The following is a 16,490-nucleotide window of genomic DNA, read 5'->3' on the forward strand; positions in this document are numbered from 1 at the left end:
TGATCTATTGTATTTTAATTATTTATTATAATTTCATAACTATATAAAACAAAAAACCTAATTTTTTGTTATCCAAATCTCTAATTTCTCCCTATAATTTTTTATAATGATTGAATTTTGTTATATATTATATTATATTAAATTTAATAGTTAATTAGATATTTTACATTTGAATTATTAACTAAAAGATCTATTAAATATATTAAAATTATGCTTGATATTGTTGTATTTTTAGAAACGAATGGGAGGCATGGTTGGCCTGAATGTCCAGACGTGCCCATCTTTAACTCTAGACATAACTAGTCCCGCCTAGGCGGGAGTCATCCAAATGCATCCAAAAACGTAATGATGTGGAGAGAATTTGTGTAAAGCTTATTTTACAGAATTGCTTGCCTAGGCTGATTGTGGAGAATTTGTGGAAAGAACTTGTCTAGGGGACAGTCAACCATATTCATCCGCAAACGAAACGATGAAAGAATTTGTGTAAAGTTTATTTTACATAAATGAAATCCTTATTATGATTTGCGTTTCTGGACAACAACATAAGCACCTATACATTCATAGTTATTTTATAATCCTTCAACCAACATGGAAAGCAAATTCATAGTTATCTAGAAACTCAACCAAAACCCATGTGAAATATTGGTTTTTTTTGCTGTAATTCCAGAACCGCAAGTTCATAGTTATCCTAATTCCAGAAACGCAAATTCATAGTTATCCAAAGGCGCAAATTATAATTTATAATAACGAATTCTTTTCTATTTAAGGAAAATTGAAGGAAAGCGTAAAAGGACAAGAAAATTGAAGGAAGGCGTAAAGGGCTGGCAAAGGTTAGGGGTATTTTAGAGACATAGCCATTTTTGTGGTATAACTTACCCAAAAAAAAAATTGTGGTATAATTGTAAAATTAAAAAAATGGTGGGCATAATGTTTGGACGCATGAAAATTTGTGGTATATTGGTGTGCATTTCAATTTCCCTACATTTATATCCTGCTCCAACGTGTTCTGAGTTTTAATTTCAAGGAATCTTGAAGTAAACGCTACTAAACATATTTCCAAACTCTAGAGACTTGATTGCTTCAAGCAATTCGATGGCTTCTTCTTCTCGTCCTCCAGTCATTTACGATGTTTTTCTTAGTTTCAGAGGGGACGACACTCGCAACGGGTTTACCAGCCACCTCAATGCAGCTTTGTGTAGAAGAAAGATTAAAACTTTCATTGATGATGGACTTAGAAGAGGAGACTGGATTTCATCATCTCTTGTGGAAGCAATTGAAGGATCAAAGATTTCAATCATCATTTTCTCTAAAAACTATGCTTCTTCTAAATGGTGCCTTCAAGAACTCGTAAAGATCCTCGAATGTAAGGAAAATATGGTCAGATCGTGACACCCATTTTCTATCATGTAGATCCTTCAGATGTAAGGAAGCAAACTGGAAGTTTTGGAGATGCACTTGCTAAGCATGAAGTACAATTTCGGACGGAGAGAGAGATGTTGCAGGGACGGAGATGGAGGAATGCTTTGACGGAAGCTGCCAATATATCTGGGTTTGATTCAAATATTGTTAGGTGAATCCTTATACTTTTATTTTCCCTGAAGTTCTAAGCTTTTATTTATTTTTACTGAAATTCTAATCTTAAGATTAGGCAGTTTGTGTTGTCAAACTTTATTCGCATCATATCATTTCAGATTTTCAGTTAAAAACTCTCAATCATAACCTTATTGAAATAGATTGTATGAAAAATTTTTCAATCCTAAATGTTAACTTTGTACTATTTAAGATGACCAAAACAATAAAACAACTTATATTATATCAAAACACAATATATAATAATATAATTTGTTAGAAAAATAATATATTTTTCTGTGTAATGAAATAATTTGTTTCGAAACAATTAGTTTTAAGGGATATTAATTAAATAACCTATTTTTTTCTTGTATATATATGTAGTCATTTTTTTTCTATTATACATATATGATTTAAAACATAAAATATTTAAAATATCTTTAGACTTTATACTCATTCAACTAAGTATAAAGTTACCCAATCAGGATAAAAAGCTTATATATTCACCCAACTAAGATTAAAATATGACGTAAAATAAGATGAAAATGTAAAAAATTTTGATAACTTTAAGGGTGGGAAGGTTGATTGGGTGGTTGCCAAGCAACCACTGAACCAATTTATTTTTAAAAATTGGCTAGCCAAGTGATATTGACCATGGCCGATTGGCCAACCCATCTATCTAACTACCTAGTCAACCCTAAAAATTATAATCTTTTTCTTTTAAAGACAAAATTAGCTTAAAAACTGATTATATTTGTATGATAAAAAAATATGGTTATATATATATAAAAGATAAAATAAATAATTATTTTAACCAATATCTCTAGTTTTAACATAAAAGAAAAAAAAACTTGTTTTATCAAAAGAAAACATAGTTTTTACGCTAAACATCACATTTGGACACAAAATGACACGTTTTTTAAAACAAAATTTCACTATTGCAATTTAATTGTTTGCTTATTTTGTCTTTTGAATAAAGAACCTCAATTAATTAACACAAATAAATAATTAAATAATGAAAATATATAAATATATCAATGAAAATTAAAAAAAAATCCACACAAATCAAACAATACAATATACAATTTATGGTTAAATATAAATATCATGAATATTTCGAAGTTAATTATAAAGATATTACCTACCAAACATAATAAATTTAAATAAGCTGTATTGATAAAAATCCTACAAACAAAAATGCAAAAACAAATACTATTTTCCTTTTTTCTAATTCTAATATTTTATTATTATTATATTTTCTCTAATTATATTAAAAAATATATTGGTGGAATTTATCATTAATATTCTTTATTTGTATTATAATGATCGAAATTACCCTTTTAAATTGTTTTATGGTTGAATTAAAATTTCACATATATAATATTAAGGGATATTTTAATAATAAATTGAAATTACTTGATGTTTAAAATCAATTCTGTATTCTTTTTAGCTTTTGAATATGTTTTAATAATTAACATAGTGAAAACTCATTTGAGATGAATAATTATTTTATTGAAGCCGATAAAAATACAAAATATATTTGTATTCAACTTGTTTTTTAATATTGGTCAATTTTTTTTAAAATCATTCTAGTAACTTTGAGTTGATTTCGTATTAATCTGATCATGATTTAATTCAAATCAGATTAACCCAAACATAACTCAAATTGTATTTGGTGTAAATAAACTCAATCCTAATATGATTTATTTCATATTGAGTTGAGTTAATGGATTATGCTAAAAATTGTCAGCTCTATTAATATTGCTTTATGGCTTTTTTTTTTTGTTCAGGATAAATATATTTCAATAGGGGATTATAGTTATTTGATGGCTATAATATCTAGATTTTAATTTTTATTTGATGTATTTTCTTTATTTTTTTAAACCAAATAAGTTATATATTACTCTTAAAATTTAATTATTTGATGTTTCAATTGTAGGCTTGAATCAACACTTATAGAGAAAATTATTAAATATGTCTTGAAGAGATTGAATAATACGTGTTCTAGTTACAAGAACTTGGTTGGAGTAGCAATGAAGATTCAGACAATTAAATCTTTATTATCTAATGGGTCGAATAATGTATGCAAAGTAGGAATTTGGGGCTTGGGTGGCAGTGGCAAAACAACTATTGCCAATGCAGTATTCAATGAAATTTTAAGTCAGTTTGAAAGTTTTTATTTCATTCAAAATATTAGAGAAGAATCGGAGAAACGTGGATTAACTCAGTTGCAAGAAAAACTTCTTTCTATATTATTAGAGGATGAATGCCCCAATATAAGGCATGCTGCCACAATAGAAAGACTTGGGAGGAAAAAGGTTTTTATTGTTTTTGATGATGTAACAAATATAAATCAAATAAATGGATTGATTGGAGACCTAGAAAACTTGGGTGTAGGAAGTCAAATCATTATAACAACAAGAGATAAACAAGTACTTGTTAGTTGTAATGTGGATCATGCTAGAATATGTCAGGTTGAAGGATTATATGATGATGAATCTTTTCAACTGTTTAGCCAACATGCCTTCAAACAAAACTATCCATCGATGAAGATTATATGGAGCTGTCAAATAGAGTAATACGTTATGCTAAAGGTGTGTCATTAGCTCTTAAAGTCTTGGGTTCTTTTCTACTTGATAAGGGAAAATATGAATGGGAAAGTACATTGGAAAAATTAAAAAATTGTCTATATCAAGATATTCAAACGGTGCTTAAAATAAGTTATGATGGATTAGATATTGAAGAGAAGAATTTATTTTTAGATATCGCATGCTTCTTCAATAGATGGGATAAACATCTAGTTCGTAGATTCTCTTCAAGTATTGGATTGAGAGTACTTATTGATAAAGCTCTCATAACTATTTCATATGGAAAGGTAGAAGTACATGATTTGCTTCAAGAAATGGGCATGGAAATTGTTCGACAAGAATCCTTGAATAAACTAGGTGAACATAGTCGACTGTGGCTTGATAATGATGTCTATGATGTATTGAACAAGAATAAGGTAAGTACCAAAAATGAAAAATTAGCTTTCAATTTCTATTTTATATCAATTATGAAATCTAGAAAAATTATATCTAGGAGATTATCATTTCAATTTTAAACTATTATTATAAGTCTTAGGTTTCTTTCTTCTTGACAGAAAAAAATTATGGAAAAATGCACTGAACAACAAAAAAAATCCTCATGTATATTTCCTCTGTAACATTAGTTTTGTGGTAACGGGCTTGGGGTGGTCCTTCTGGGAGGAATATATATTCCTTTAAGTAATTGTGTTGTTAACTCATCATTTGATTTTGATTATAGGGAACTGATAAAATACAAGGCCGACGATTTAATATGTCTGAAATAAGAGAGATACACTTAAATCCTCATGCTTTCTCAGAGGTGGATTATCTAAGATTGTTAATAGTGGATAGATCAAAATACAAAGGCAAATATAATAATGTGCATGGTTTTGAAGAGCTAGAATCTGATTTCACAGAGTTAAGATGCCTCTGTTGGGATTTTTATCCTTCAAATCACTGCCTTTGAAATTTTATCCTCGGAGCCTTCTTGTACTTATGATGCGTTGCAGCAATCTTAAACAACAATGGACTGGCATCAAGGTATATATATGTTGATTTCATATGATATTTTCTTTTATAAAATTTTAATTTAATTTGTCCTTATAAATTTTTAATATATATATTTTTTGTTACAGGATGTTGCTAATTTAAAATACATTAACCTCAGTCACTCGGAGCATCTACTTATACTCCCAGACCTCTCAGAGGCTCAAAATCTAGAGTGTTTGATTCTAAAAGGTTGTACAAGTTTGTTTAAGATCATTCCTCCTACTCGGAATCTCAATAAACTTGTTGAGTTGAATCTAAGGAAATGCAAAAGCCTACCAGTCTTCCAATTGGACTTCAATCCAAGTCTTTAAAATATGCTGTTCTCTCAGGCTGCTCTAATCTCAAGACTGCTCCCAGGATCTAATGTAATATGGAACGGTTGTGTTTGGATGGAACTGCGATAAAAGAATTATCTTCTTCAATTGAAAGTCCTTCCAGACTAGTTGAATTGAATCTTGCGGGTTGTTCAAGGCTTGAAACTCTTCCAAGCAGTGTTTGTAATTTGGAATCTATTCAACGACTTAATCTTTCTGGTTTGTTACAGGTAAAGTTTGTTTTAGGGATCCCACGCAATATAAAAGAGTTAAATTTAGACGGAACTGCAATAAAAGAGCTGCCATCATCAATTGAGAATGCATCCCGTCTAGAAAGATTGAGTCTAAAAGATTGTTCAAGCCTTGAGAGCCACCAACAAGCATCGTGAACCTTTCTAAGTTAAAGCTCCTTAACATAGGTGTTTGCAATAGGCTTCAGTCTTTACCAAAGCTTCCGAGTAATATAGAAGAACTTAGAGCAGATAATTGCAATAGGCTGAAAGCAATTTCAGGTTTGGAGAATCTAATTCAAAGACATTGCGGAAGGATACTCAGCTTCCCTAATTGTGTCAGTCTGAATTGGAATGCAGTCAGAAACATATTGCATGATGCTGCATTGGATATGTACGCAGATGAATTTGAACTATTCAATATGCAAGGGTATCATTCAGTATCTCAATTTCTTATATGAATAAAAAGAAATGATATTAGAAATAACCATTTTTATGTATGGTATATGTATTAGGTACCTGGCAAGCCGCAAGGTGTTATGTGTTTCCCTGGAAGTGAAATTCCCGAATGGTTTAACATTCAAAGTAGGGGATCTGTTATAGAGCTACCAAAAGGTTCATTCAACCATAAGAAATTTTTGGGTTTTGTCTTCTGTGTCATTGTCAAAGGCCGAGATTGGATTAATTTCTTGAATGCTGAGTATGAGTTTCTGGTGAAATGCCTAAATGAATACATGACATTTGATAAAAAAAGGCTTTTCTTTGGACCGACGATCATTAAGTCGGATCACGTATTGCTGGGGTACAATTGCAATACATGTAAAGCTTTTGAATTCTCCTGTGACACGGAGGCCATTATCACTTTCAAACTTGTGAAAAATTTAAACATACTGAAGTGTCGGGTCCGTTTGGTCTTCACCCAAGAAATTAACGAACCTATGAAAAGACCAAGATGTTCCATCCTTGATGAAGAGGAAGCATATTCTACCTCCCAGCGATTTAGATCTTCAAATTTCTTCAAAGCTCAATCTAGCTCAAGGTATTTGAATAAGATATATACCTTCTTTATTGCCTATAATTTAGTGTTGATTTCTTGTTTAAAATATGTTTTCTAATAAAGTTATGTTATGCACTAAATATATTTTATTTTTCCCTGATACCATAAGATGTTCCATGATCGATGAAGAGCATGAGGAAGCATACTCCAGGGGATTCAAGCCTTCAAATTTCTTTAAAGGCGAATCTAGCTCAAAGTAATTAAATAAGATTGGTACCTTCTCTATATACTGCCTATGATTAAGTAATGGTTTCTTTATAATATGATTTCCCGTAATCTTTATATAGACTAAAATAGGTTATATCTTTTCCAGATACATATGAATTGCACTGATATATTCATATATTAATAGTTTGATCTTGATTTTTTCTTTTTGTTTCTCCATATTATGAATTTGGATGAGAAAGTTTGGGTTGCATCAACTACAACACGAGGAGAAAGAAGTGGAAGGGTTCAATCCAAGTACAAATGATTTCAACCCAAGCACCAGTGAATCTAGTAGATTTTCGTCTGATTTGGATACAATCCTTAATATTAAATGGCCAAAGGACTTATTCTCCCCCAAAGTATGTTGTTTTCCCAAGTTTCTCCCCCATAATTTTGAAAATCTCAAATATCTACCTATGACTGATTAAAATTAATGATTTTAAAGACAAAATCGTTATTTTATCTATAATATTAAAAATGAACTAAAATATAATCTCTTTTTTCTTCCCTAAACTTTAAAAACTAAAAGTTTCCTCCTAACCCAAGCTTTAAAAATAACATTCCCCCATAAGGTTTAGTTTCCAGATCTCCGATGTCATTGCCGCAGTCTCTCCCTCTTGAAGCTTTCTCTCTCTCCACCCATTTGGACATCCGATCGACACCAAATGAGGTTTGGGAGATGACAGGAGATGTAGAGCTTCATCGGAAAGACGAAGCTCTTTGTCTTCCTAAACGAAGACGAAGATCTTGTTTTCATTTAGGAAGATGATTGTCTTCCCAAACGTTTTCTTTTAGGAAGATGATCGTCTTTCCAAATGAAGATGGGATCCTCGTCTCGTCTTCGTTTGAGAAAACGAAAAGCTTTGTCTTCTCGACAAAGCTTTTCATCTCACAAGCCTATTCGATGTCAATCAGACGTCCAAATGGGTGGAGAAAGACCACCAAAGGGAGAGGAAGCTTTGAGAGGGAGAGACTACCAACAATGACCTCGAAGATGGCACCGAAGATCTGAAAACTAAACCCTAAGGGAAAATTGTCATTTTTTAAAACTTGTATTGGGGAAAACTTTTAGTTTTTAAAGTTTAGGGGGGCAAAAGAGATAAAATTTTAAAGGATTAGAGTTTCATTAATTTTAATCGCCTATGTTGGGTAAATAGGATTTTCAAAGTTAAGAGGTAAGAACTTGAGATTAGAGAAAACTCTAGGTGGGAAATAGTCCTTTGGCCATATTAAATCAAATAAAAAATGGATGTGAGAGGCACAAATATGCTGAGCCCCGCTGACCCTAATCCATCTTATTCTGCTATTAATTTAAGTGCAGAAAACTAAATGATATTATCTGGTAAGAAGAATATGTATCAATGTTAGATTTATTTGTTGTTATTTATTTATATAAAAGGTGAAGAAGATTACGGATGAGATCACAACTGATGTTTTAGTTTAGTTCCATTGGCATTTTTAATGTATTTTATTTTTCAAGATATCTTGCTACTAATATACCTCAAATTATATTTTATAAGCTGTTGTCAACCTTCAAGGAAAAGCTGAAGAAGAGGTAATAATAGAAATTACTATCATACATATGCTTGATTGCTTTATCAATGTTGCACAAGTCGTATCCATTATGAGTCTTAGTAATTGTAGCTCCTAAAAGTTTTTGATGTGTTTACATTTGTAGAAGTCTTGTTACCTAACTAGCATAGCCTCAGTTCAAGCACTTTAAAGTAGTAGTATAATTGGATTTATATTCATCTAAGTGGCTATCAAGGAGATATTGTTTCACTTATTATCTTAACTTATAGGAGGCTAGCTCAAGAAGTTTAAATGCAAGAATGGAACAAGCAAAACAATTCCCAAAATCATAAAGCTTATAGGCACATAACCAACAAGTATCTTTATTTAACAAAGACTTGGCAACAACACTAACATCATACTAACATAGCTTGAGTTTCTCAATGACAAGGCAAAATAGGAGAAGGGTTAATGATCCAAACTATTAGATGTAATGCTTAGATCACTATCAGCAAAAATTGAAATTTTGTTCGAATTTGAGGAAATTTCATTATTGAATTTGAGATCCCAATGGGAAAAAAAAAAACCTTTTCCTCTCCTTTCCAAGCTCATATGGGGCGATAGCCCTAAAACTCTCCCTTTCCACCTCGTGTGCGAAACTATATGCAATGTGGATACAAGCTGAGATGACAACTATTTTTGGAAGTCAAAGAAGTTTAGCTAGATGGTCAGCTTCAACTATAGCATTGGTGACAAATCTTGCTAAATTTTAGTATGTTTTGTTTATGTCATGTTGTGATAATGTAAGCCATGCTTTGGTTAGTTGTTAGGTAAGAATTAGGTTGCAAACAGTGCCTATTACGAGGTTGTTTTAATGTTTCTGTCATAGATCCATTTTTTAAGCAAAAAGAATGGATTAAAGCTGATTATGTAATATATATATTGTTGTTGAATGAAAGAAGCAGTCAGTTTAGAGCAACCTCAAAAACTTCTTCCAAAAAACTCTTCTTTCATATGTTTTCATTCTGAATTTGTTTCAAACATAAGCAGCCTATTGTTACAAAATAACAATAGTGGTATCAGAGCCTTCATCCTTGCAAGGCTTATAAATTAAGGAAGAGCATAATCAAAGTAAAGAAGTGAGAAAAAGAAAGAAAAATCAACTAAAGGAGATGGTCTCAAGTAGTTTTAATGAAGGACAGGCACGGTCTTTAATAGTGAGAACTATGCTTTATGGTTAATGAAGATGAGAGCATATTTGTTAGCCTTTGATTTGTAGGAGGTTGTTGATACAGGGAAGGATTTTGCACCCGTACATGATAACCCTATAATCATCAGATCAAGTATCACTCGAAAAGGTGGCTAAGAGGTATAAGACACTATCTTATAGCCATTCAACAATAACTGAGGTCATTTTTAGCAAAATTATGTTCTGTAAAACTGTTAAACAGGCATGGGACAAACTAAGACTTAAGTTCCTGGCAGTGAGAAATCCAAACAATAGCAAGTGTTCAATCTCAAGAAAGAATTTGCTCTATTGAGAATGAAAGAAACAGAACTAGTTAAAGACTACATAGATAGATTCAGGAAGATTGCAAATCAAATCACATTACTTGGAGAAGAAATTACTAAAGCTGGAATGATTGAATAGGTTCTAGTAAGTTTACCAGAAAAGTTTGAGGTAAAAATCTCCTCACTTAAAGATGCCAAGGACCTATAAAAAATGACAGTTCAAGAGCTCTCCAATTCCCAGCAAGCAGTGGAGCATAAGAAAACATATAGAAAGGGCGTTGGAAATGGTAGTGAATGAGCATTTATAGCCAATCAAAGAAAGAAGGGTTATGCTACTAGAAACTCAAATAAGCAGTAATATTACAAGAAAGAAATGAGAGAAGGTGGTGACAACAAGAAAAAATCCAGAAAGGAAAATTTCCTCAGTGTAGTCATTGCAAGAAATCCAATCATGCAAAAAAGTATTGTTAGTTTAGGTTTGGCATACAATGTAGATCATGAAAGGAATTTGGACACATGAGGAAGGTGTGTAAGAATAAAAGTAACTAGAATCAACCACAAGTTTAGGTAGTGGAACAATAATAACATGACACTCAACAATAAGAAGGAAGGGCAGTGGAGCATAGGAAAACATGTAGAAAGGGCGTTGGAAATAGTAGTGAAGGAGCATTTATGGCCAATCAAAGAAGGAAGGGCTATGCTATTAGAAACTCAAATAAGCAGTAATACTTCAAGAAAGAAATGAGATGAGGTGGTGATAACAAGCAAAAATCCAAAAAAGGAAAATTTCCTCAATGTAGTCATTGTAAGAAATCTAATCATGCAAAAAAGTATTATTGGTTTAGGTTTGGCATACAATGTAGATCATGAAAGGAATTTGGACACATGAGGAAGGTGTGTAAGAATAAAAGTAACTAGAATCAACCACAAGTTCAGGTAGTGGAACAATAATAACATGACACTCAACAACAAGAAGAACAATTCTTAACTGCAGACTGTCATGTTTTACTTGCTGATGAACAGGTGTGGTTACTTGATAGTGGGTGCTCAAATCACATGTCAACAAACAGAAGATTATTTATTAACATGAAAGAGAGTGATGTTGCTAAGGTAAGGATTGGCAATGGACAACTAATACTAGTCAAAGGAATATGCATGGTTGTAGTGCATACACAAAAAAGGTACAAGATTCATTTCCAATGTCCTTTATGTTCCTGATATAGCCTTGAATTTACTCTACATTGGTCAGATGATAAAGAAAGGCTATACTTTAAAATTTAAAGATAAAAAATTCATTGTAAAAGATGACAAACAAATAGAAGTTATGGTAATCAAATAGTGCACAAAACTTTCACTCGCGATTTCAGAAAAACAAGTGTTCAAGCTTTCATTGGTGTGACACTTGATAAAGACCTATGACATAAGAGGTTAGGCCATTTTCACTTAAATGGAATTAATATGTTGTCCAAAAAGAATCTGGTGATAGGAGTACCTAAGTTAATAATGACTCAGGATGTATACAAAGCTTGTGGGCAGGGAAAGAATACTAGATTGCCATTCCCTGATGGAACAACTCATAAAGCAAAAGAAAGGCTCTAACTTGTTCACACAGTTGTGTCTGGACTTATGCAAACTCCTTCATTGAATAACATTAGATACTTCCTACCATTTATTGATGACCTTATAGGGTTCTGCTAGGTGTATTTTTTAGAATTGAAATCTGACATAGCTGCCATATTCATTGCATTCAAAAAACTGGTGGAAAATCAGTATGGTAGTAAAATTAAAAATATAAGAAGTGACAATGGGGGAGAATATACATGTAGTAGCTTTAAAGAAGTATGTAGGAGGCTGGCATTCATCATCAATTCACAATTCTATATTCACCTTAGCAAAATGAGGTGAGTGAGAGGAAAAATAAAAAGCATTATGAAGATGTCTAGATGCTTGCTATTTGAAAAGAAAATGCCAGAAGTTTTTGGGTAGAGATAGTAAACAATGCAATTACTTGCTTAACAGATTACTCGCCAGAACATTAAACGATTCCACTCCTTATAAGGCTTGGGATATTACTAAGCTTGCCCTTGATCACTTTAAGGACTTTGGCAGCATTTACTAGACTCATTTACTAGAAATCAAAGAGATAAGTTGGGAGAAAGAGTTGAGATGGGAATTTTTATAGGCTATAGTTATAGTTTAAAAGCTATAAAATATTCAATCCTGAAAATGGAAAAATTTTAGTTCACAAAGATGTCAAAGTTGATGAGGATGTATGGTATAATTGTGAGGAATAGGCAGTTTAGAGAGAAATTAGAATTGAAGCCAAAGATGAAGAAGCTTTAGCTACATAACTTGAAGTTAGTGATTTTGATAAAGATGAAAATTTTGCTAGAAAAGTGAGAAGTTTGACTGATGTATACAACAAGTATGTTGTAGTAGAAATAGAGCCTTCAAGTTATGAAGAGGCTGCACATTCAGTAAGTTGGAAAACAACTATATAGGATGAGTTCAACCTGATTTAGAAAAACCAAACTTGGGAGTTGACTGAAATACTAGCTGGAAAAAATGTAATTGGGGTTAAATGGATCTTTAAGACCAAGTTGAATCTAGATGGTACAACCAATAAACTAAAGACAAGATTGGCTATAAAAGGCTATGCACAACTGTAAGGTATAGATTATACAAAGACCTTTGCTTTAGTTACCAGATTTTACACAATTAGGATGTTGATTACACTTGTTGCTCAAAAAGGTTGGATGTTATACCAACTAGATATGAAGTCTGCCTTCTTGAATGGGACTTGAGGAAGTCCTAATTGAGCACCTCCTGGTTTCATAAAGAAAAGAGATGAGGAAAAGTGTGCTTGCTAAAAAAAGCTCTTTATGGCCTAAAACAAGTTCTAAGGGCTTGATATAACAAAATTAATTCATATTTGCTTAGACTTGGGTTCAATAAAAGTCTAAGTAAACATGACACCTTTATAATGATCACCCAATAAGAAGTTAATTACCCTATAAACAAGACGTCATTGATAAATAAAAGGCATAACTCCTCTCACTTAAATTCAAATAATAGATGAAGGTCCTAAATTAAAGGAGCTTCAAATGTATCTTTCCTTCAGAAAATTTGTATATAAAAAGAAGAAAGAAAAGACAAAGAGAGAGAACAAAGAGAATGCAATACACAAAACACAACATTTTGTATCATTCTTGTATTATACTCAAACTAGTGTGAACTCTATGTACATAGGCATTCTTATCATCAGATTGAACCATGTATTAACTTATGTGTCATATCTATTTCATTTGAATGTCTCAACTCATCTTTTCACATACCCATGGTAGACTTATCCAAATCTTGTCAAATTCTAATGCATATATCAGTTGGTGATGAGAAATCGCATTAACATTAGTGTATGTTTATCAAGTTTCCAAGCTTTTCTTAAAAAAACATGACTTCTTTTTCATATAATTTTAAAAGTTAAAATAAACAATAACATGACAACATGATAAATATATTATAACTTTTAATAGCATAAATTTTAACGGTATAATTTTAAATGGTTAATAAAATCAGGGTGATTTTTATTATTTCAAACCTTAGAAGAGTTTTCTCATCCACAACAAACCTTAAGGGGGCCCATGTTTTAACTCTTATCAGGGTTTTTTATCTCTTGATACAAGTAGAAACCCATTAGAGTTCTCAGTAATGACAAAGACTGGAAAAGGGTAAGGGATTGCTTAAGTTATATGTTTTTGCTATAAGCACTATAACAAATATTTAATTTAAGAGACCAAATATTTAGAGGCGATTTTTAATTTCGTCTTAGAATGTTATTTTGAAGGAAGAAAACTTAATTTCATTCTAAAATGAATATTTTAGGGGACAAAATCATCCCATAACAAAATATTAGGGACGATTTTATATTTGTCATAGGATGATAATTTTAAAACTAAAGATTTATTTTTAAGGATATTTTTTATTTCGTCTCAGAATGATAATTTTAGGGATTATTTTATTTTTGTCCCAAAATGATAATTTTAGAGAATGAAATTTAATTTTACCCCTAAAAACATAGGATTTATTTTTAGGATAATTTTAACTTCGTTCCATAATGTTACTTTTAGAGATGAAATTAAGATTTTGTCCCAAATGATTATTTTTAGAGGACAAAATTCAAAATCTGAATTTCGTCCCAAAACATAAGATTTATTTGTATGGACTATTTTAATGTTGTCCTAGACTGTTGCTTCTAAGGATGATTTTAATTTTGTCCCAAAATGATTATTTTAAGGGGACAAAATCTTAATTTCATTCTAAATGTTAGTTTTATTGATGAAATTTTAATTTTGTCTCAAAATGATTATTTTATGTGACAAAATCTTAATTTTGTCCTAAAAATTTAACATTTATTTTAAGAACGATTTTAATTTTGTCCCATAATGTTGGCGAAATTTAAATTTCATCCCAAATGATTATTTTGTGACAAAATCTTAATTTAGTCATTAAAAACTTAATATTTATTTTTAAGGATGATTTTAATTTGATCTCAAAATGACTTCCAAAATGAGTATATTTTTGGGGATAAAATTTTAATTTTACCCCTAAAAACATATGATTTATTTTTAGGGATAATTTTCATTTCCTCCCAAAATAATTACTTTTAGAGACGATTTTATTTTTATCCCAAAATAATTATTCTTGGGAATGAAATTTAACTTTGTCTCCATAAACTTAAGATGTATTTTTAAGGACGAATTAATTCCATCCTAGAACGTTACTTTTCAAATGTAGGATTTTTTTATCCCTGAATGATAATCTTATAAAACAAAATTTTAATTTCATTCACCAAAGATTACAACTCAATTTTAACGACAAAATATTTAGAGACGATTTTAGTTTCATTCTAAAATGATAATTTTAGGATACAAAATTTGAATTTCGTCAAATAAAATTTAGTACTCAATATTAAGGAGATTTTAGTTTCATATTCCTGAGCCAGTGGTGAGTGACTCAGTTAGTATAAAAAGGAGTGGTGACTTCACTCATTAAAAAAAAAAATTACAGTTCCTTAAGCAGTTTTACCATAACTCTTTCCCCTCTCCGTCGCAAGAAACGTGAGGGATCACCTCCTCAATCAACGGCTCTGATACAAAACGCCTTCCCAGTCATTTTCTCATCTGATTCTCTCTTCTGCATCATCAGATCAATTAGATTTTTATTCTTTCTTTAAAATTAACTCATCTCTCCTAGTACTTCTCCCTCTCTTCGTTTCTTTATACAACTCGAAACCAGAAACTCCGTTTCTGTTTTAATTTACTTGTGATCAATCAGTTCGCTAAGGACATCGTTGAGGAATGCGTTTCCAAGTTCATCAGCTTCATCACTAGCGAGTATTAAATCATAAACTCTGTTTTGTTTTTAATTTACTGAGAAGAGACTCTTACAGTTTAGAGAATCTAGATGTGAGAATCGTCCGTCTTCAAAATGGATAAAGATCATGAGCGTGTTGTTGATTGTACTACTCCTAATTTTGATGTGCATGTTTCTGGTTTGTTTGCTGCGTCATGTCCATTTATGTTTGACTTGATCTTTGCTAAGATTGATACAATTAAATTTAACTACAAAAAGCATCCTCTGTGTGACATTTACTTGATTTTTACTTTGCCTTTTACAATGACCCAAGTAGAAGTTGCGCTGCTGGCTGGTTGCGAATTGGTACCTTTTACTATGTGGATGGATGTTTTAAACTTAAATTTTGATGACATCAATTGTAGAGTGACAGATCATAACAAACACCTTTGAAATTTCATGAAGAATGCGTATTTATGCTAGAAGCATTCCATTGATCATTAGGTAGATTGGTATTGATGTAGAAGAGAAGGAGAACAATATTTTAGCTTTTGCAAAACATTTATAGATTGGTTTTGATAGTAGATTGGTATTAATGTGTGGATTGGTAATGTACTTACTTTCATATTTAAGTAGTGACGAAAGTGATATATTTTGACATCCAATTAACGTGGAAAGCACAGTTTTTTCTTTTTTTTTTGGCTAATGGGTGACACCTTCTATGTTTTTTGCTTATGAGTTAGCTATAATTAAATGTTTTAATGATTACATTTATTGATCTGTCCAAGTTGAATAGTTATTCCTTCCTGTATTTTTTCTATAGTACTTAATATAATTTCTATAATGAATTATTCATTAACCCGATACATCATCAAAATACCCTTAAGCATACTTCTTGGTGTTATAGTACAGTTAAGAATATTACAATGAAGAATGTGTGGTTGTAATGCCTATTGTAGTTGATTATTGAGATATTTATACATCGAATTAGATTTTTAGGGCTATGGAGTTCAATTATTTCAAAAATCTCCATTTGGTATGTTTAAGAAGGAAGCGAATTGAACTTCACTGGAAAGTAACTTTAATTGCAAATTAATGAGGTAAAGGTTTTCAAAAAAAC

General features: G+C 31.2%; 1 protein-coding gene and 1 pseudogene across 1 annotated transcript; both read left to right on the forward strand.

Annotated features, from left to right (window-relative positions):
• The first annotated feature begins 1,006 nt into the window (after nucleotides 1-1,006).
• On the forward strand, nucleotides 1,007-1,591 carry LOC123228992 (annotated as a pseudogene).
• A 2,535-nt stretch (nucleotides 1,592-4,126) lies between these two features.
• On the forward strand, nucleotides 4,127-5,103 carry LOC123228775 (disease resistance protein RPP2B-like). Its single transcript, XM_044654226.1, has 2 exons — nucleotides 4,127-4,573; nucleotides 4,876-5,103. The coding sequence occupies exons 1-2, from the start codon at nucleotides 4,127-4,129 to the stop codon at nucleotides 5,101-5,103; spliced, it is 675 nt and encodes a 224-aa protein (XP_044510161.1).
• The last annotated feature ends 11,387 nt before the right edge of the window (nucleotides 5,104-16,490 follow it).

The sequence above is a fragment of the Mangifera indica genome, chromosome 11, assembly GCF_011075055.1.
Source record: "Mangifera indica cultivar Alphonso chromosome 11, CATAS_Mindica_2.1, whole genome shotgun sequence".
Taxonomy (NCBI): domain Eukaryota; kingdom Viridiplantae; phylum Streptophyta; class Magnoliopsida; order Sapindales; family Anacardiaceae; genus Mangifera; species Mangifera indica.